Source organism: Schistocerca americana, chromosome 5, assembly GCF_021461395.2.
Source record: "Schistocerca americana isolate TAMUIC-IGC-003095 chromosome 5, iqSchAmer2.1, whole genome shotgun sequence".
Lineage (NCBI taxonomy): Eukaryota > Metazoa > Arthropoda > Insecta > Orthoptera > Acrididae > Schistocerca > Schistocerca americana.
Genome location: NC_060123.1, coordinates 134,689,226 through 134,712,646, shown reverse-complemented (window position 1 = coordinate 134,712,646; position 23,421 = coordinate 134,689,226). Strand labels below are relative to the sequence as shown.

At 39.8% G+C, this 23,421-nt stretch overlaps 1 protein-coding gene and 1 non-coding gene across 2 annotated transcripts in view; one reads left to right on the top strand and one right to left on the bottom strand.

Moving 5' to 3' along the window:
• LOC124616240 (myosin-11-like) overlaps positions 1-23,421 on the bottom strand; it is a 216,342-nt gene that overhangs the window by 11,494 nt on the left and 181,427 nt on the right. Inside the window, exon 7 of the mRNA XM_047144544.1 lies at positions 13,766-14,007. Coding sequence (XP_047000500.1) covers positions 13,766-14,007 — 242 coding nt within the window. The remainder of the gene's footprint in view (positions 1-13,765; positions 14,008-23,421) is intronic.
• On the top strand, positions 21,622-21,696 carry Trnat-ugu. Its single transcript has one exon. It is a non-coding gene; the product is annotated as a tRNA-Thr (tRNA).

The following is a 23,421-nucleotide window of genomic DNA, read 5'->3' as shown; positions in this document are numbered from 1 at the left end:
TGGGCACCTCACTCACCTGATTTAACCATGTCAGACTTTTACTTATGGGGTTATTTGAAGGCGAGAGTGTACTCAAACCAGCCAAGAAGCTTGGAAACAGTTACAGGATAAAATTCATGATGAAAGTTTCAGAACTGCTTCATAAGTTACTAAACATATATTTAAAAACTGGGTGAAGTGTCTTTGAGTATTATGTAGCTGCAAGTGGCTGTCATTTGTCCGATATAGTATTTCATAAGTAAACTTGAATAAATCTTATACCCTGTGCATCATATTCAACTTTGTTTTGCAATTAGTTTGTGTTATTCAAATCTGAAATCACCAAAACATTGTAAAACACCTTGTAAATACTGCCTCTTCATGTCTTCCTTCTTCCTCATTCTCACTCCAGTGCAGGCTATACAGCATCTACTTCTAAATGCCCTAGTGGCCATTGCAATTGAGGATACTGTACTCAGCTGCATGTTGTGCCACAAGTGGTCAACGTTGTTCTTGTCAACAGTCTTTCATTGGCCATTCATCTTGGTGGAGAGCTGGTTGGTAGTCAAATCAACATAAAAAGTTGTACAGTGTTTGCAGTAGAGTTAGTACATGACATGGCTGCTTTCACTTGTGGCACAGCCTCCAATGGTGTCGGTTAACACTGTGACATGATTGGCGTAGGAAGTGCTGGGTGGGTGGATTGGCCACGTCTTGCAACTTGTCCCTCATTTCAGAGCATGATGAGAGATAGTCAAAGCCCTGGCAAAGGATTTATGAGGATTGTACCAACCGGCCCATGAAGAGGTTGGCATAGGACGGAGCCATCCTGGTTTCCATGGCCGTTCCCCTGATTTGTTTGTAGGTCTGGCCTTCAAAAGTGAAGTAATTATGGGTGAGGATGAAGTTGGTAAGTGTGATAAGGAACGAGGTTTTTGGAAGATCTTCGGGTGGGCGTTGGGAGAGGTAGTGCTCAAGGGCAGAGAGACCATGGGTATGTGGGATGTTTGTGTAAAGGGATGTAGCATCTATGGTGACAAGAAAGGTTTCCGGTGGGAGAGGAGTGGGAATGGATTTGAGGCGTTCTAGGAAGTGGTTTGTGTCTTTGATGTAGGATGGGAGTCTGCGGGTGATAGGTTGGAGGTGTTGGCCTACCAGAGCTGAAATATGTTCTGTAGGGGCTTTTAAGCCTGCCACAGTGGGATGGCCAGGATGGTTCTCTTTCTGGATTTTAGGTAATAGGTAGAAGGTAGGGGTACGTGGCTCAGGTGGAGTGAGTAAGTCTATGGAAGCCGTTGTGGGGCCTTTTGAGGGACCTTGGATTTTTAGGATTTTCTGCAACTCAGTCTGGATGTAGGGAATGGGATCCTGGGTAACAGCTTTGTAGGTTGAGGTGTCGGAGAGTTGACGCAGTCCTTCTGCCACATACTCCACACGGTCAAGTACGACAGTTGTGGAGCCTTTATCCGTCGGGAGGATGACAATAGAGCGGTCTATTTTCAGCTCCTTAATGGTACGGGATTCAGCTGGGGTGATGTTGGGGGTTGTCGGGATGTTCTTCAAGAAGGACTGGGAGGCAACACTGGATGTGAGGAATTCCTGAAATGTCTGCAAGGGATGGTTTTGGGGGAGGGGAGGAGGATCCCTTTGAGAAGGCGGTTGGAACTGTTCTAGACAGGGTTCAACACTGGGTCCAGTATTTGGGGGCTGTGTTTGGGTAGTGAAGTGATATTTCCAGTTGAGGTTCTGGGTGAATGAGAGGAGATCTTTAACCAGGGCAGTGTGGTTGAATTTAGGCGTGGGGCTAAAGGTTAAGCCTTTTGATAGAACAGATGTCTCTGGAGGAGAGAGGGGTCTGGATGAGAGGTTTAGAACTGAATTGGGACTGGTGATATGTGGCATTTGACTGTGGTTATAGTTGAGATTTGGTCTGTGTGGGGTATGTGCTGGGATGGGGAGACTGAGTAGGGTGGCTAGGCTAGGGTTGTTGGCTATGAGGGGGGTTTGTTGAAGGTTCTGTTGTGGTTGGTGTTTGTGAGGGATAGGGAGATGGACCCCACTTCTTAGGTGTTGCACTAGCACTGTGGATAGTTTTTTCAGGTGATGTGTGGCATGGAACTCAAGTTTGCAGCTGGCTTCTAGGATGATGTTCCTGAGTGTGTTCTCCAAGCAAGGGTTTGAGAGGTGGAGGACTTTGAAGAGAGATAAGAGCTGTTGGGAGTGGTGGTTACATGAAGTAGTGTAGAGATTCAGGACAAGTTGGGTAAGGGCTAAGGATTGAAGGTTCTGGAAGTCCAGGAGAGACTGGTGGAAGGAGGAATTGCACTCAGAGATGGGAACTTTTAAGGTAAGTCCTTTAGGGGTAATTCTAAAGGTTAAGCAGGGCCAGAGGAAAAGTATGTGGGATTGCAGTTTGGCTACGGTGAATGCATGTTTCCGGAATGAATGTAAATAATGTGGTATAGGATTAGGGTACATAGTGGGTAACTGGTGGGTAGGGAAATTAAATAACTTAAGTTAAAATAGTAATCATAAGAAGGAATAAAACACGGAGGGAAGGACGAGAAAGAAAGAAATTGTGTTGGTAATGTTCAATAACAAAGGAAGACCACTAAATAAGAAAAATACGGAAAAAGTTGACCAGACCAAGCAAGTATGTCCAGATCAGGGGAAAAGAACACACGTTGTTCAAAAACAGAGATAGCGAGTGGCGAAAAAAAGATCGCGCATGCCGCAAAAAAGATCGCACGTGCCGTAAAAAAGTTCGCGGCTGGTGCAGAAATGTCCCAAAAAAATTTTCCTGTGGCAGAGAAAGATAGCCAATGGCACAAAAATATCGCCAGCAACACAAAATCGACGGAAATGGATGATACTGGTAGGTGTGGAAGAGATTGTTGGCAGTGATTGTTGGCTGAAAAACAGCGAATAACGAACGTTACAACTATGGAATGTTAAATAAATAAATCAATAATCAGAAAAAGAGAAGTGGACTATAAACGGAACCCGGGATTGGAATGACTTCTTACCCTCTCCCTTATAACCCACATCCTTTCGTCTTTCCCTCTCCTTCCCTCTTTTCTGATGAGGCAACCGTTGGTTGTGAAAGCTTGAATTTTGTGTGTATGTTTGTGTTTGTTTGTGTGTCTATCAACATGCCAGCGCTTTCGCTTGGTAAGTCACATCATCTTTGTTATCATTCTGTACTATTTGATAAAAAACTTGATATTCATTGTGAAGGCATATGGAATGTTCTAGAAGATCGTGCATTGTCATCATTATCAAGAGAGTGTTGTCATTAACAAAATTACGTACAAATGCTGGATTGAATGTATAATAAAGAAATTGAAGGGATAAATATTTGGCGGAAAATATTAAAATGCTGTAGAAGTGTTGGCATAGGGGGCTGGCACCTCTATTTACCATAATTACACAAAGAACCTCATTATCTTGAGAAACAGCTTGAAAGTTATTAGCAAACAATATACTTTCATTTGTAATTTATTTTTATGTCTTCCTCTGCAATTAACAGTCCTTGTAATTACATTTCTAATTAACTCTCCAATTGTTTACATCTCACAGTTTTGCAATTTCAGAATTTGAGGCTTTATTTGTAACTTTCTCGTATGAAGTCGGATAAAGCACATGATTTGTAATACCATTACATGTTAATAACCAAATCCAAACTGTAATTAATTAAATAACTAAAATAAGACACTATTGTAATTAAAGTTCAGAATGATTTTCTTATGGAAAATTAAAGATATTACAAGAAAAGATTGTTATTCAAATATTGTATTTTATACCTTATTTGGCTGTAACATCAGTTTCTTTACCTTCTGTAAATTTTAATTCTAACATTGAAATTATAAAAAATTAACAATGGAATATTGTGTGATCAATTGTTAAAATTCTATATAAGGGAAAGCAGCAAGGCTGTGAGTCAGTTGTAGTTGTTGAGTCTGCTTGAGAGTATGTTTGTAAAACAGATCAGTGATGTCTGTGAAGTGCTTTGTTTAAATCTGTCGAGAATGCAGTTCTGTTGTCAATAAATAATGAGAAGTTGAAAACTTATTTTCTTTCATCAAAATGAACTCCAGGAAAAAGTTAAGTAATTTTAAGTAACAATTAAGAAGAATGTAGCATCGTTACAATAAGACCAGGATTTTCTTGTGTTCTCTGCCAGATCTTTAGCTAAGGTGTGACTGTGGTAGTTGTTGTATGCTTTACACACAGATCTTCTCACAGATGCATGAAACTCTACTAACCTTCGTTTGTTGTCATTTGTGTGCAACAGCCTCTGCTTACTCAGCATCCGTTGAATTTTGTTGTTAAACCATGGTGGGTCTTTCACATGCTTTACCCATTTACTAAGCACATAATCCTCCAGGGCACAATTTACAATATCCTTAAGCTTTGCCCATAATTCCTCTATATCCATCTTACTGGAACTGTCTAGCAGAAACTCTCTCCTAACCTTCTTGACTGATTTAACAACTTTCTTAATCATCATGATTGCTAGTCCCCTTTTCCATACTGACATTGTCGATAAGGTCTGGCCTATTTGTAGCTACAAGGTCTAAGACATTTCCATTGTGTGTGGACTGCCGAGCTAGCTCCTCAAGACAATTTTCAGAAAACATGTTCAAAAGTATTTTGGATGATTGCCTGTCTGTACTCCCCGCAATGAATCCATAGACATCTCAGTCTATACTCGGCAGGTTGAAGTCGCCTCCAACTAGTACTGTTGTTGTTGTTGTGGTCTTCAGTCCTGAGACTGGTTTGATGCAGCTCTCCATGCTACTCTATCCTGTGCAATCTTCTTCATCTCCCAGTACCTACTGCAGCCTACATCCTTCTGAATCTGCTGAGTGTATTCGTCTCTTGGTCTCCCTCTACAATTTTTACCCTTCACGCTGCCCTCCAATGCTAAATTTGTGATCCCTTGATGCATCAAAACATGTCCTATCAACCGATCCCTTCTTCTAGTCAAGTTGTGCCACAAACTTCTCTTCTCCCCAATCCTATTCAATACCTCTTCATTAGTTACGTGATCTACCCACCTGATCTTCAGCATTCTTCTGTAGCACCACATTTCAAAAGCTTCTATTCTCTTCTTGTCCAAACTAGTTATCGTTCACGTTTCACTTCCATACATGGCTACACTCCATACAAATACTTTCAGAAATGACTTCCTGACACTTTTATCCTCGTTTTGCTTTTGTTGATGTTCATCTTATATCCTCCTTTCAAGACACTGTCCATTCCGTTCAACTGCTCTTCCACATCCTTTGCTGTCTCTGACAGAATTACAATGGCATCGGCAAACCTCAAAGTTTTTACTTCTTCTCCATGAATTTTAATACCTACTCCGAATTTTTCTTTTGTTTCCTTTACTGCTTGCTCAATATACAGATTGAATAACATCGGGGAGAGGCTACAACCCTGTCTCACTCCTTTCCCAACCACTGCTTCCCTTTCATGCCCCTCGACTCTTATAACTGCCATCTGGTTTCTGTACAAATTGTAAATAGCCTTTCGCTCCCTGTATTTTACCCCTGCCACCTTCAGAATTTGAAAGAGAGTATTCCAGTTAACATTGTCAAAAGCTTTCTCTAAGTCTACAAATGCTAGAAACGTAGGTTTGCCTTTTCTTAATCTGGCTTCTAAGATAAGTCGTAAGGTTAGTATTGCCTCACGTGTTCCAACATGTCTACGGAATCCAAACTGATCTTCCCCGAGGTCCGCTTCTGCCAGTTTTTCCATTCGTCTGTAAAGAATTCGCGTTAGTATTTTGCAGCTGTGACTTATTAAACTGATTGTTCGGTAATTTTCACATCTGTCAACACCTGCTTTCTTTGGGATTGGAATTATTATATTCTTCTTGAAGTCTGAGGGTATTTTGCCTGACTCATACATCTTGCTCACCAGATGGTAGAGTTTTGTCATGACTGGCTCTCCCAAGGCCGTCAGTAGTTCTAATGGAATGTTGTCTACTCCCGGGGCCTTGTTTCGACTCAGGTCTTTCAGTGCTCTGTCAAACTCTTCACGCAGTATCTTATCTCCCATTTCATCTTCCTCTACATCCTCTTCCATTTCCATAATATTGTCCTCAAGTACATCGCCCTTGTATAAACCCTCTATATACTCCTTCCACCTTTCTGCCTTCCCTTCTTTGCTTAGAACTGGGTTGCCATCTGAGCTCTTGATATTCATACAAGTGGTTCTCCTTGCTCCAAAGGGCTCTTTAATTTTCCTGTAGGCAGTATCTATCTTACCCATAGTGAGACAATCCTCTATATCCTTACATTTGTCCTCTAGCCATCCCTGCTTAGCCATTTTCCACTTCCTGTCGATATTATTTTTGAGACGTTTGTATTCCTTTTTGCCTGCTTCATTCACTACATTTTTATATTTTCTCCTTTCATCAATTAAATTCAATATTTCTTCTGTTACCCAAGGATTTCTATTAGCCCTCGCCTTTTTGCCTACTTGATCGTCTGCTGCCTTCACTACTTCATCCCTCAGAGCTACCCATTCTTCTTCTACTGTATTTCTTTCCCCCATTCCTATCAATTGTTCCCTTATGCTCTCCCTGAAACTCTCTACAACCTCTGGTTCTTTCAGTTTATCCAGGTCCCATCTCCTTAAATTGCCACATTTTGCAGCTTCTTCAGTTTCAATCTGCAGTTCACAACCAATAGATTGTTGTCAGACTCTACATCTGCCCCTGGAAATGTCTTACAATTTAAAACCTGGTTCCTAAATCTCTGTCTTACCATTACCAGGTGCATTCAAGTTCTAAGGCCTCCGATTTTTTTCCTCCAGACTGGAAAGAGATAGAAACATGCGTATTGTTTTAAAATGAGGCTGCGTTCATTGTCAATACGTCCCAGAGATGGCAGCACCATACGGCAGATGGAATTTTACCGCCAGTGGCGAGAATGAGAACTGTTTTAAATACTTAAAATGGCGACGTTTTCCTTACTTGAACAGCGTGCAATCATTAGTTTTCTGAATTTGAGTGGTGTGAAACCAATTGAAATTCGTCGACAGTTGAAGGAGACATGTGGTGATGGAGTTATGGAAGCGTCGAAAGTCCGTTCGTGGGTGCGACAGTTTAATGAAGGCAGAACATCGTGTGACAACAAACCGAAACAACCTTGGGCTCGCACAAGCCGGTCTGACGACATGAACGAGAAAGTGGAGAGAATTGTTTTGGGGGATCGCCGAATGACTGTTGAACAGATCGCCTCCAGAGTTGGCATTTCTGTGGGTTCTGTGCACATAATCCTGCATGATGACCTGAAAATGCAAAAAGTGTCATCCAGGTGGGTGCCACGAATGCTGACGGACGACCACATGGCTGCCCGTGTGGCATGTTGCCAAGCAATGTTGACGTGCAACGACAGCATGAATGGGACTTTCTTTTCGTCGGTTGTGACAATGGATGAGACGTGGATGCCATTTTTCAATCCAGAAATAAAGCGCCAGTCAGCTCAATGGAAGCACGCAGATTCACCGCCACCAAAAAAATTTCGGGTAACCGCCAGTGCTGAAAAAATGATGGCGTCCATGTTCTGGGACAGTGAGGGCGTAATCCTTATGCATAGAGTTCCAAAGGGCACTACGGTAACACGTGCATCCTACGAAAATGTTTTGAAGAACAAATTCCTTCCTGCACCGCAACAAAAACGTCCGGGAAGGGCTGTGCGTGTGCTGTTTCACCAAGACAACGCACCCGCACATCGAGCTGACGTTACACAACAGTTTCTTCGTGATAACAACTTTGAAGTGATTCCTCATGCTCCCTACTCACCTGACCTGGCTCCTAGTGATTTTTGGCTTTTTCCAACAATGAAAGACACTCTCCGTGGCCGCACATTCACCAGCCGTGCTGCTATTGGCTCAGCGATTTTCCAGTGGTCAAAAAAGACTCCTAAAGAAGCCTTCGCCACTGCCATGGAATCATGGCGTCAGCGTTGTGAAAAATGTGTACATCTGCAGGGCGATTACGTCGAGAAGTAATGCCAGTTTCATCGATTTCGGGTGAGTAGTTAATAAGAAAAAAAATCGGAGGCCTTAGAACTTGAATGCACCTCGTATATAATCTATCTGACACCTTTTAGTATCTCCAGGATTCTTCCAGGTATACAACCTTCTTTTATGGTTCTTGAACCAAGTGTTAGCTATGATTAAGTTATGCTCTGTGCAAAATTCTACAAGGTGGCTTCCTCTTTCATTTCTTCCCCCCAATCCATCTTCACCTATATGTTTCCTTCTCTCCCTTTTCCTACTGACGAATTCCAGTCACCCATGACTATTAAATTTTCGTCTCCCTTCACTACCTGAATAATTTCTTTTATCTCGTCATACATTTCTTCAATTTCTTCATCATCTGCAGAGCTAGTTGGCATATAAACTTGTACTACTGTAGTAGGCATAAGCTTTGAGTCTATCGTGGCCACAATAATGCGTTCACTATGCTGTTTGTAGTAGCTAACCCGCACTCCTATTTTTTTATTCATTATTAAACCTACTCCTGCATTACTCCTATTTGATTTTGTATTTATAACCCTGTAATCACCTGACCAAAAGTCTTGTTCCTCCTGCCGCCGAACTTCACTAATCCCCACTCTATCTAACTTTAACCTATCCATTTCCATTTTTAAATTTTCTAACCTACCTGCCCGATTAAGGGATCTGACATTCCACGCCCCGATCCGTAGAATGCCAGTTTTCTTTCTCCTGATAATGACGTCCCCTTGAGTAGTCCCCGCCCGGAGATCCGAATGGGGGACTATTTTACCTCCGGAAAATTTTACCCAAGAGGACACCATCATCACTTCTCTCCCTTTTCCTACTGACGAATTCCAGTCACCCATGACTATTAAATTTTCGTCTCTCTTCACTACCTGAATAATTTCTTTTATCTCATCATATATTTCTTCAATTTCTTCATCACCTGCAGTACTGTATGACCTGGGTATTTACAGACTTTCTTTGAATGTCTCTAGAACTGACAGCAGAATCGGGTGCCTGGTAGAAACATCCAACAATTAACTTGGTTTCACTTACTATACATAACCAGATGACTTCACTGTCACACTCAACTTTGATCTCAATGGAGACAATATTTTTGTCAACTGCAGTGAACTCTCCCTTCTATGGCCTCTAATCTGTCTTTCGAATATAAGTTCCATGAATCACTAAATATCACAGAGCTTTCCACTTCGGGTATCAGCCAGCTCTCAGTCACAAGAATAATCTGAGTGCGAGAACTTTCCTGGAGAGCGCTAAGTTCTGGAACTTTACTATGATTACTTTTGACAGTTTACTGGTAAAACTGTGACAATTGAAGTGTCTTTATTCTGAATGCCGTTTGACTTCCCTGGCCGCATATCAACTGGTGACTGTTCATAAGATCACCTTGAGTTCCATGGGCTGCAGGTCATCAGATAGAAGCCTGGTCTGAAGTTTCAGAAATCAGTTCCTCCCAAACCCTCCCGGCCTTCAGTCAGTTCACAAGGGAACATAGACGCTATTCCAGCAGTCCAACAAATATCTCAGCATCATACAGGTGATCATCATTCACAAATGCAACAGTCCATGTCACAACTTCAACAGGTGCCATGAAAAGGACATATTGCTTCTGTGTGTAACTCTCCTCCAAACCGTGTAACTCTCTTCCAAAACTCAATGAGGATGAAAAAAACATGGATGTGACACAGTGTGTCAGCAGTGATGATGTCTCCAAGCAATTTATACATTGAAGTGCATGTGTTTAACAGACCATTGAGAATGCAGGTGGACATGAGTGCAGCACCAGCATTGGTGAATTCTCAAACTTATGTGAGGTTGAGTTCTCCCTCTCTGGCTCCTTGTCACAGAGGCTGCTGAGTTATAACAAACAGATTTCCATTCCTGGATAGCTTTCTGCAATTGTAACTTACAAAACTGTGGTTTGTTCTTTAACATTCATAGTTGTTGCAATGCTTATAATGAAAATCTGTTTGGACCGGATGCTTTTAAACTTTTTTGATTCTCCCTCGATGACAACGTGCATTTGGTTTCTGATCAAGTTCCATACCAACAGTTAGACACTATCTGCGAATTTTCCTATTATTTTCAGCAGGACTGGGCTGTGCAACAGAATTTCAGGCTCATTTTATGACGAAACAGATACCTGCCCAGTTTTTTCTAGGGTGCCCAGTACCAGTAACTGTACATGATCAAGTAAAAGCACAATCATATTCAATTCCTTCATGTTATTTGACCTATTTCTCCCATTGAATGGTCAACACCACTGCTGATAGTTAAGAAACCTATGGGCAAATTACACCTCTCCAGTGATTTTTAAAAAATCAATTAATGTACAGTTAATCACTGATACCTATCCTTCACCACGCACTGACAAGCTGTTACCAAATTATCAGATGGCAATTATTTTTCAAAGATTGACTTAGCATTTGCACATTTACAGCTGCTGCTAGATGAGGAATCAAACGCCTTCTATTTATTAATACATCATTTGGGTTTTAGCAAAATGAGCGTTTGCCTCTTTTGGGGTGGCAAGTGCACCAGTTATTTTTCAACACTTTTCAGAGCAACTTGTTGCAACAGTTCCAGGCTGCATCAACTATTTAGATGACATGCTAGTGTCTGGTGCCCCTACAGAGGAACATTTGAGAAATCTTCATGCTCTATTTTCTGTTTTACAGTCTCGAGGGTTAAAGTGCAATTTGGACAAGACACAGTTTTTTCAGCCACCCATTATTTATTTAGGTTTTGAAGTGTCACATGCTGGCATTAAACCACTTGCCACCATATTAATTCTATTGCTGCATTGCCACACCCTACATGCATCAAGGAATTATAGGCATTTTCAGGCAAAACTGTGTACTACCAAAAATTCATACTGGACGCTGCTACTGTGGCACAACCACTCCAAGTATTATTACATAAAGATGTTCCTTTCCAATGGTCCCAGGCTTGTGACTGGGCATTCAAGTTGTTGAAATCCAAGCTGCAGCCAGCCTCTTGTTTGGTTACTTTTCAGCCAGGCCTGCAACTTCTGTTAGCCATGGATGCATCTTAGTTCGACCTTGGCACCATCCATCCTCATAAGGATGCAGACGGATCAGAACGCCCTACTACATATGCCTCTAAAACCTTAAACTCATCATAAGATAATTATTCTCAGATAGAGAAAGAAGCTTTAGCAGTTGTGTGTGCTTTAAAAAAATCATGTTTTTGTATACAGATCTAAGTTAAACCTGATCACAGAATACAAACCACTGGTCTCTCTTTAACCCTTCGATACCCTTGCTGGACAAAGCCGCACATCATTTACAGTGGTGGGCTCTTTTCTTGACACTATACAATTATGAGTAACATTTTCAACCTACAGCACAACATGCAAATGCTGATGCCTTATCGCGTTTTCCGATTGGTCCAGATCCAGAGTTTGATAAAGAGGAATTGTTCTGTTTTCATTTGGACATGGAAGGTAAAAATGTTGTTGATGGTTTTCTTGTTACTAGCTCTAAAATCGCAGCCACAGTAGTCTCGGATCCTGTTTTAAGTAAAGTTTTTTCTTTTGTGTAACACAGCCGGACAAATCTACAGGCTGTGCTTCTGATCCTTTAAGAAATTATTTTGCATTACAAAACTGTCTTTCTGTTTGAGATGGAGCTCAGCTATTAGCTACAGAGGACGCCGCTCCCCCAGTTGTAGCCCCATCTGCCCTTTGGGTGAGGTTAAGTGTTTATTACATGTGGACCACTGAGGTGTGTCATGTACAAAAGTGTTAACATGCAGAGATGTTTTTTGGAGAGGCATTGATGGGGTTGCAGCCTGCCCACAGTGTGCCACCCATCAGGTGGCCCCTGCATGCATCTGGCCAGCTCTACAGCAGCCTTGGAAATTAATTCATGTAGATTTCGTGGGACCTATCCTGAATTTCTATTGGCTTGTTGTAACTGATGCTTATTCTAAATTTCTGTATGTGGTGCATTGTCTGTCCACTTCTGTGGCAACAACAACTTCAGCTTAGTCAAAAATTTTTCGAATGGACTTTCTTTCGTATATATTAGTTACAGGCAATGACCCCCAGTTCATATCTCATGAATTTGAAGATTTGTAAAGAAAAGTGGTGTCTGCCATTTCACTGCTGCTCCTTTCCACCCTCAATCAAACAGGGGAGCAGAACAAGTAGTACAAACATTTAGGACTCAGATGAAAAAAAATATGTTTCATGTGTGGAGGAGGAGGTGGAGATTTCTGTTTAACATCCCGTCGACAACAAGGTCATTAGAGACGGAGTAAAAGCTCGAGTTAGGGAAGGATGGGGAAGGAAAGCAGTTCCCTTTTGAAGGAACCATTCTGGCATTTGCCTTGTGCAATTTAGAGAAATCATGGAAAACCTAAATAAAGATGGCTGGATATGGGGTTGCACCATCATCCTCCCGAATGTGGTTTCGGATGTGACACTGAAAGTGGCTCTTGACTGATTCCTCAGTTCTTATAGGTTTACCCCTGTTGGAGATAAGTCTGGAAGAGTTATTGCACAGCCATCAGCCCCAGACCCCACTACATCTGCTTCAACCGACGCTTGTGCCACAAGACTTCCAATCTGGCATAGCTGTCTGGGCTGGCAGTTTTGGTTGCTGACCAAAATGGTTACTGGTGGTCATCGAGAGCCACTGTGAACAACGCCTCTGTATCATCGTCACTGCTGAGGAGAGGGCGTTGTGACACTTTGACCAGCTATGACCCTGCATGGGCGGCTGTGTACTGTGAGTGGCTCCATTGTCTTTGAATCCTCCATTTTCCCACCTGTCTCCTACATTTCAGCTGGGACCCTCGATTTCTCCGCCACTCCTGCCAACACCTTCACAACTGTCTCCTCTGCTGTGGGTGCCCCCTTCAGCTGATGGGTGTCAAGACAGGACCCCCCTGGCTCCCGCACTATTGCAGCTGATGCCTCCACTGTTGCCCCTCCATTGTAGTTGGCACCATCTGTTCAGCTGCCTTCACCACAGCCTCCTTCACTGATGTTAGACTCCAGCATGGAAATGGAAGCTACGCCACTGTTGCCTACCCTACCACATAGTCTCTCACAGGGGTATGGGTGCCACACTTGTCCACGATTGCACCACTTCATACCCTATGGACTGCTGGTAGTGTCTGCATGACTCAGCAACCAACATCAATGACAGAAGAAATGGACAAGAGTGCAGTACTAACTTCTTCACAAAGAAAGATGAGTGCTGTAACAACTAAATTTCTTGTGCACTGCTTTATTACTTGTATATGAAGTTTGCGCTTGACTAGAGGCCACCTGGACTGCTAGTACGACAGCAATTAGAACTAATGACGATATAGGCAGGAGCTTAAGGCTCCACTGGTGATCTATGTGTATTCTGTTATATGTACTTTGTCTCTCATGTGTTTACGCTTTTTCATGTTAAAGTTACAGTCTCACTCAGTTATAAAAACTCTATTCATCTGTCTGAATTTTCCACATCAAATGAATATTTATATACATTATTTAAATACAGAAGATTATAACAACTGTCAAAAAAGAGTAAATTTTCCTACACAGCACAGGTGGCCTGATCTCATAAATGCTCTCATACTACTTACTGTGTCATAACATGACAGCTCTTCACATTGAAAAGCAACATTTCAATACCACAATATTTTGTAACTATACTAATGTGTTTGATTATAATCTATCTTGTATATTTCACACAGCAGTAAAGAATCTTAAAAAAAAGATACATACTTGAGTTCTTTCTTTATAGCTGCCACTTCATTACAGAGACAAGATTTATCAGATTCAAGTTGTGATATATATTTTTCCTTCATGCTTAATTCTGATGAAACACAGCTTAGTTGCTGAGACACATTTTCCTCCAGCTGTTGGAAATGAACTTGTGCTCTGAGTGCATCTTCTAAGGCAGCTTGCAATTGTGCATTTCCATCACGCTCAGCTGATAGTTGTGACTGCAGCTCGTGGGCTGATACCTGGGTTGAAATTATTTTTGGCTCCATGAGTTTTTTTATAATGGAATCAGTACTTACAGTTAATTTTATAAACTTTTTCTTTGCTGCATATTTATTCACATGTCACCTCTGTTCTGTCATCCACAAAGGAACTGCACTATATTCCTTGCCAATACTGAATGGAAAATTGTAATTGTTTAATTATGTAATTTTGTGATAATTTACTGAGTTTGTTTTGAATTTTATAAGTTGCAAATTCTCTTTACTTGTTTAGGCAATGCAGAGTATATGTATAGTAGAAAGTTATGTGAAATGGTTGATCCCCTCTGAAGATGGGCAAACTTATAAAATGTTTACAGATATTCATAGCATACATTTTGCCTCACACACTGAAGCTGGAAGAGGGAGGAAAAAGAAAAGTGTTAAAACCACTGAATGTGAGCATACATTATTGAGGATCTAAAGCACAGAGAAAGAAGAAAGTACATGTCAAAAGGGTAGTGTAAGTGTCCAAAAAAGACATTAAAATAACATTGAAAAGTAATGCCACTTCACACTACAATGAAACTATGCAGTGTACTCTCTGTCAAAGAGAGCAAAGAATCTGCTTGAAGAAAGAGTTTGTTAGTAAGTTTCCCACTTTAGGTTCCCAATTTGGAATGCATGCCAGCATCACTCTAGTACTGGTGGGAATTGTTATCTACACAGCCAACATCAGCAAAAGTGGGCTGGACGCAGTGACCAGAAAAACTTCATCCTTATGTAGAAAGGATAAATTACTCAGACATGAAAGTGCTCAATACTCAACCTATAAACAACAAAAATCTTGTTCCTGAAAGACAAAAATTTAAGAGCAACTTGAAAGAATATCTGTTACAAAATTCATTCTACTTAGCGAAATTTAAGAGCAACTTGAAAGAATATCTGTTACAAAATTCATTCTACTTAACGAATTTTTTAGCATAAGTGAGTGCATGCATGTAGTTCTATTGTACAACTGGGATGCCTGATTATTGTATGCACAAATATAAATTATTTGGTGTCGTATAAGGTATCATTCATTTTCAAGTATTAAGATATTAATAACATGATTGTCTCATAGTGTATGCACAAATATTAATTCTGATGTCTTTTTGTATTATGTACCTTACTTATTTTCATGTATTATGATGTTCAAGTAGTTTATGTGGGTATTATAATGAACCTACTATACTTTACCCTACTGTACCTACTATTGTAAATTTTATAAATAATTCATGATAGTAAATGTTTTAGAAACATTGACTCATTCCAAATCCTAGCAGCTCTAATGCTATTGGGATCAATGGAATCTTAATAAAGGAAAATAAAACGTAAAGTGAAACCCCTATTTTACATTTTCATGTGGTCCAAACTTAAAAATGCAAAATTGAGGAAAATGTTAACCCCCCACCCACAAATATGAGCAAAAACATGTAATTAGCATACAGAATTAAAAATCGCAATCCTCTCCAATGCTCTGTACAAAATCTGTCTAAGTGAGGAAAATTAAAAGTACAACACAATTTTTACACGGTAATTTGTGGTAATGAATTTCATCAGTTCTTCAAAAATCACTGGTGCATAACAGCACATAAAAACTTACCAAAAAAACTGAAACTGGTATCTGGGTACAATGTAATCGAGATATTTTCTGACATGCTACAACCACAAATTACACATTCAAAACCTGTGTTTTTGAGATATCATCCTATGTGCTCACGCAGAAAAAAAGCAAAAATTGATCAACATGTTGAATTAAACCAAAAAAATCACAGCAGCTAGGTGGTTAAACCATAAGCATAGATGCAGACATCTGCTTCATGACAAACTTTGTCACCATTGCTGTTATTGTTCAATGCTTTTCTTACAAGCTGCACTTCATATGGTCACCACTGTTAAAACTGTTAAAATGTTATTTTAGGGTAGATGAGAGAGACGTGAAAAATAGAATTTACTTCCCCAACTGACATTAAAAGCTTATTAGAAGTCAGCCCAGCGAATTCCTGTACACTGTGTAAAATGTAAATTTGAAAGAAAGCTCAGGTGCTCCAGTTTCGCTTCCATGCCCTCTATCACTGCTGCCAATCTTTACAATCCTCAGTGTGTGGTGTGTGTGTGTGTGTGTGTGTGTGTGTGTGTGTGTGTGTTGAACACGAAAGTCTTTAAAATGTGCTATCGCAAAACCCTTGTTTTATTTCTGTGTGTCATCTCTGTCGTAGCACATCATCTGCACAAAAAGTATATTCTCAGCACTTCACAAAATTCTTTCATCCCTACCTGCACCCCCGTTGTTCAAGGGCCACTCCCCCTCTCCATACATCCAGTATCTGAGATCATTTTATGTATGATAGTGTGGTGTGGCTGCGCTCGCTGTTGGGTGACTTAACAAGTCACCAGCTAATAAGAGTTCAATAGCTGGAAATGGATGACATTTCCTTGATTATTATCGAGCATATTCTTCGAGACTCAGTGTTTGAATTTAAAAGATGGATGATTGATATTGTTGCAGAGTACAGTACATAGGAAATACACGCAAAAAGATGACACTGAGTTATAAGTGGCACAGAAAAGGTGGTGGGTGGGTCCCTTCATCACATACTGGCTCAGTCCAGAACACTTTGCGACGACTGTCTTGTTTTTCCATTACCGCTGCAACCTAGCAGTAGTTGTATCATAATTGTGCTGTAAAGCTAAACGTTGCAAGTTGTGTTGGCAACACCAATTGTGGATTACATCAGCATTTCCTCTCTCATGTCTCCCCTCTCCACAACGGCCTAAAATATTCCCTTAACTCCACCACTACCCATGGTGTTAACCATCTGTCTTTTCTGTCAGTCATTCAGTCACATCAAATGTCAATAGGCAGAAAACAGGATGAGTCGAGTAAGAGCTCAGAATCAAGGTGGACCATACCAGGAAGAGATGTATAATCAGGGAATTTTTCGCATTAATCTTATGGGTTTTTTGCAGGGGCTACGAATTTATGGTGTAGAATCATGGAAAACATAAAACTGCAGAACATAAATCGAAGTTCCACTGTAGTTGGGATGTAGCATGCAGGCCAGACAGTTTCAATTGCTCATTGCTGATATTAACTCGGGTTAAGCGGGTTTAAACCATATACATGGCATGTATTATTCATGGTGAAATTCCTTACACTGAGAAAGGCACAATTTTGCAATCAGTGATTTTATGTCTGCTAATATGTGCTGTATTCATTTACTACACCACGTACTTTACATACTGAGAAATCAAACAGTGGAGTAATGATAATATTATGTAAAACACCGTGGAGTGGAGATGTAGAGTCACATATAGGCACAACAAGAAGACTTGTAGCCAAAAGGCCTTCTTCCGAATTAGACAAAACACACACACACATTCATGCAAACATAATTCACACACACACTTGACCATTGTCTCTGGCCAAGGAAGTGGCACTAACCTCTGTGCCCTACTACATTAAGCACAGCTCACAGGATTGCTCCTTCTCTTTAATAAAAAGCAAAGTACTGTTTCAGAAGGTCTCACTGGACTAGTATCAGAGGTAATTTCACATTACATCACTCACAAGACAACAACTTCCTACAATGTAAAAACAACTGTTCTCACAGAACACTTTAATAACGCATTGGCAGACATTCCATCAATGTATGTCGATGCCAAACAGAAAAACTGAGAAACATTACTATCCATCATGACATTTGCATAAACACAGTGAAGTAATACACTATACGTTTCACACCATTCTTTCAGCTCCATTGTTGAAAACCTAAAATGACGATGGATACACTGTCCCTGTTTCAACCCAACAATACTCAGGCTGACTATGTGAAACACCTCGTCACCAGACAGAAGAAGCAAAACAACTTGCTTACATATGGATCCTGACTACTTGGAGAAAGACAAAGTGCTATAACACTGAGCATGAGCCAGTGAGATACAGTCCGACGGACATGTTGTGAATTTTTACCCCTGTACAGAAAGAGGGGCTATCAGGAAAATTACTAAAGCATTAGTTCGGACTGTATCAAATCCTTCTTTGCTTGTCGCACATCATATATGAAGTTGAGGATTATAACTCTTCATCAAGAAGACAAAAGCTCAAGAGTCATCGTTAGGACATCACATATGAAGTTGAGGATTATGACTCTTCATCAAGAAGACAAAAGCTCAGAATCATCATTAATGTCATAAGTATGATAGGGGTTTTTCATTTAAGGAAACTGAAAATTGGTTCCACGTTCATGAAGCTTCAATGGGAGGGGCTGCCTTCAATGCTCGTCACAGTGAAGAGTATGTGACAATAAGACCAAAATTCAATGATCTGTAAGCATTGCCATACAGACGACTGCCAACAAGATCTAATTCCAGTGTACTGTAATTGGCTCTAATGAGAATTTTGGAAAAAGCAGGGCCTATTCCTCCAGGAGAGGGAACAATGCTGTGAGCCATGCTGCATGCAGTTGGGCATAGTGGTTAGCGTCACTGGTTGGCATACTGCAAGTTGACTGCTCAACAGTATTAGTCATCCATATTTATCATTTGTGGAAGGTTCTCAGAACTTCTCATGTTTGTATATTCTGGAATATTCAAAACCTGTATAAATAACAGCAGTCTCCATCCAGGACTTCAGTTCTGTTCTGTTCTGGTGTTCGTAATTAATGTGCTTTCAGTACTACGTCTTGTACTGGGTGGTTACAATTAAACTTTCACTACTTGAGCCAGTGTAGACAGAAAACATTTAAACCAGGATGTATATGACCTGGGACAACCGTGAGATTGGGGAAAAACTTGACATTTTTTTCATCTGGGAGAAAACCAGGAAAATCCCAGGAATTTTTTAAAATTCCAGGAATTTTTTATTGTTTTAGTTTTCAGTTAAACTTTTGTAATGTTGACTGCTAAGAATCAATACTCTAACAAAGGATGTTACTGTATCCCGCTACTGTAGAATAACACTGCAGCAATAAAACATGAATGAGAGAAAAAACAAAAATAAAGCTTAAATTGCAAAGGAAATGTGCCATATACAACAACAAATCACAGTGCTCATACAAGCGACTGCCAACAGCAAAATCTGTCAAAGGTTTGAGTGAAATTATGCAATGCTTCATAACAACAAATTGCCTCTGATGAGTGAGCATGACATCACAAATGTTTACATTAGATTCATTTTAGCCATTACGAGCCGGCTCAAGCGACAGCGCAGTTGAGCCGTGTGTGAGTAGTACCTTCTCCCACTTCTGGCTACAGAAATGTGGCTGCTGGTTGTGTAAGCAGTCACAGCATGCAGCTAGATGAAACTGGGAAAATTTTTATTTATTTATTTAGTTTTGGTCCTGTAACATCTTGTATATATATATAACAAATAAGATCAGTACAATGCTGTGGACTACAAATATCTACAATGTTACATGTACAACTAGTACACTTTAATACACAAATAATTGCCATAAATTGTTTATTAATTTAACATTATAAAATTAAATTCTGTTTCATTATGAGAGGTATTCATTTACAGAGTAGAAACTGTGATCCATCATAAATGACTTCAGCTTTTTTTTGAACAAGCTGTCTTGCTTTACCAACTTGATGTTGTTAGGAATGTGGTTATACAATTGCGTGCCTCTAAGAAGGACACTCTTCTGGTAGGCTGATGTTCTGGCATATGAGACATGAATGTTATTGCCATTTCTTGTTGTGTAATTGTGCACAGAGCTTTCAGCTGATATGCATTGGAGGTTGTTAAATATTCTCTTACAAATACTATTGCTTCAAATATATATAGGCATGGAAGGTTCAGTATCTTTAGAGTAGGAAAAAGAGAGCGACATGAACCTTGCCTCTTTATGTTGCAGATGATTCTGATAGCTTGTTTCTGAGTTTTGACTACAGGGTGCATTCCCCCCAAAATATTATTCCATATCCGGATTGCTGACTGGAAATGTGCCTGTATTACTATTTCTCTATTACAGCTTGTGCTTAGTATCTGTACCATGTAACAGATTGATGATAGCTTGGTTGTAAGAGCTTTAATGTATGTATTCCACTTGAGATCACTCTGCAGATATATTCCTAGGAACTTAACATCATCAACTAATTTTACAATTTTGTTGTTTATTTTCAATGTGTGTTCATTTTTTTGTGGGATATATGAAATTTCATGGCCACTGTTTTCCCAGTGTTAATTATAAGCTTATTTTTTTCAAACCAGTTTGTTAGCTCCAGCAATGATGCATCTGTAGTTAATTGAAGCTCTTTTTGGTCTGACCCTGTAATCAAAATACTGATATCATCTGCAAATAAAATTTTCTGTTTGCAATGAACAGTGTCATTCAGGTCATCAATATACAAAAGAAAGAGGATAGGACCTAATGTTGATTCTTATGGCACATCATATTTTATGGTAGTTTTTTCTGATTTGTAAGTTGTTTTTCTTGAAATGTTTTCAGTTATTGTGTCTTGTTTGAGAACAACTTTTTGTTGCCAGCTAGTAAGATATGATCTAATCCATTCATTTGGGATACCTCTAATTCCCTTTCTTTCCAACTTACGTAGTACGATATCATGATCTAAAATGTCAAATGCTTTGGATAGGTCCAAGAATATTCCAGTAGTCATTTCCTTTTCATCTACAGCTTTTAGAATGGAGTGCAAATATTCATAAACTGCTGTGGTTGTGGATCTAGTTTGCCTGAATCCATGCTGATGATTTGACAGCAATGAGTTTTTGTCAACAAACTCTAGCAACCTATTATAAAAGAGCTTCTCAGAGATTTTTGAGAAGACACTAAGGTGTGCTATAGGTCTGTAATTGTTAACATTGTGTGTGTGTGTGTGTGTGTGTGTGTGTGTGTGTGTGTGTGAATGGAATTAGCTTATACCCTGAATTAAAACATAGGCCACTTTCAAAAGCACGTAGTATAAGATATTTATTGATTTGAAGAATATAATGTGGACCAATAATTACTCTTAGAAAAAGCTATTTCTCAAGCTGCCTTCCATTAGGAATGTGTGTGCACTCAGTGACTGTGATATGACTTTCAAATAATAGAGTTTTATTAGGCAAAACTAGACTTTCGCTAGTGCCTATCAATTATCAATGCACTATTTCGTAGTATCAATACATGTCCTAGTATGTTAGTCCCCTGTTGTTCGGGCTTCTGTCACAGCTCATTCAAGACTACTGTATATCCAGTGTATATACAGTAGTCTTGAACGAACTGTGACAGAACCTCAAACAACAGGGGCTGATGTTCTAGGACATGTATTGATACTTGAAATAGTGCATTGATAATGGCTAGGCACTAGCCAAAATCTAGATCTGTCTAATATAACCTGAAAGAAAAGGACAATGGAGTGGTCTGTTCTATCATTTTAAAGAAGCTACTTACTCTTTGATTTTGCTCTATCATTTTAAAGAAGCTACTTACTCTTTGATTTTCTAACTGTTTCATTTTTGTGAAAATGCTTTTATTGTTTAATATGTCCCACACAATACATTTCAATGTGACGAATACAATGCTTCTACAATCCTCAAAGTGTTTAATCCATGTGGATCTCACAGGGAGCGTGCAAGGGATAAGTCCCTGCAGACGCACTATCCTCTGTGCCCGCGGTGGCTCAGATGGATAGAGCGTCTGCCATGTAAGCAGGAGATCCCGGGTTCGAGTCCCGGTCAGGGCACACATTTTCAACATGTCCCCAATGAAGTACATAAATGCCTGTTTGCAGCTAGGGTGTCCATTTAATTATCATTTCATTTCTAGCAAAGCTGCATGGTCATCCACAGTAACTGTTCTTTCAGGAACAGATACTACCGTCATATATAGTTAATCCATACTTCCATACAAGTTCATTGCATTTCAGCTGCTGAGCATCAGGCATATCTTTTAGCTTCCTAGACACCTGAAGACTCATAATGATGGTGTTATTAGAATGCTGTATGGTGGAGAATCAAGCCTTTACATTGAGAACATGGCAGACTTTTAGCGAGCCTGGATTTGATTACAATATGCAAGCATATCCACTGCTAACAGGCACACATGTATGGATAGATGATGTTGTTGCACATACAAATATTATAAAACCTGCACTGCACCAAACTGCACATTCCTTATTTTCTTTCTTTTTTGAGTTGTATGTTTGTTACTCCTTTCCCAAAGAGACTGGGTGGATTTGAATGAAGCTTTATTCCAAAAAAAAGTCATTGTTCCCGTGGGGTGGTCAGCATGACTACTGTTCCTGTGGAATGGGTAATGTGACTAAAAAGTCATTCATAGAAGTTAAATATATACATCAAAGAGATAACTTTTATAATGGTGCAGAAACATGGATAGTGCATTTCAGAATTAACATTTATTTATAAATAACTGGTAAACAGTGAGTAATTCTGTGGGGAATGGCTAGTGACATTATAAGTTATGCAGGGACAATGAAGTTTTCCCCTTCTGATTATTTTATTTCATGGGCCTGTAAGTGAGAAAAAGTTTACGAAAGTTTTGAAATTAAATTTGAAGATTTTTGGAAGTTGATAATTGCTCTCATCAAACACTGGATGAACACAGTCTGGGTAATCTTTATACTGTGAGTTACCCTGACTCTAGACCTACACACAGTTCCTAACTTTACTACCTGATTTATTGTGTTAAAGCTTTAACAGAAGATTATATCTCTTGGTATGTAGATTATGACAGAATTTTAAATTTTTAAATTTGGCCCATGATCTGGAATGCATGGGTTGTGCAATGACCACTATTGGGTGGTGGGAGCCATTTTCATGTTTGTCAGGAGGTGTTCAACACTCACCTGCAATGGCTGGGCTGGGTTTGGAAAATGGCGAAGAAGACTGGATGATGTTTTGGAAGGCTACAGCAAAACCACTGGTCAAAATAACAATTCTTTAATATTCCATTAGACTTGGCTAATTATACCTGCATGTCCTCATCCAGCACAAGGCCTAGTGTCATCCTGTGTTGTCTTTGTGTCAAAGTGGCATGCATAACATATGACCTGACAGAGTATAACCCATCTCATTGTATCCGCTCTACCAAATACTTAAACTTATCAACTCTTTTGATGCTTCTGTGTTGCATTTGCAAATATTTTTCTCTATTGTGTTTATGTTCAATGTATTGAATTTTTTCATGTGATATTAGTAATCTGGTTTTAGCTGCAGTTTTATGAAGTGTTTCTATCATTATCTTTGCATCTGTTTTGTCCTTAGAAATTACTGCAGTATTGTCAGCAAAAGCGAGACATTTCACCTCAGATCTTCCTCTTCCTTGTCATAGATGGATTACTTCAATGTTTCTCTCTTGTAGTTCGTTATCCCACTCTCTCATGACCTTGTCTAAGACCAGATTGAAGAGGATCAGTGAGAGCCCTTTTCCCTGCCGAACACCTGTGTTA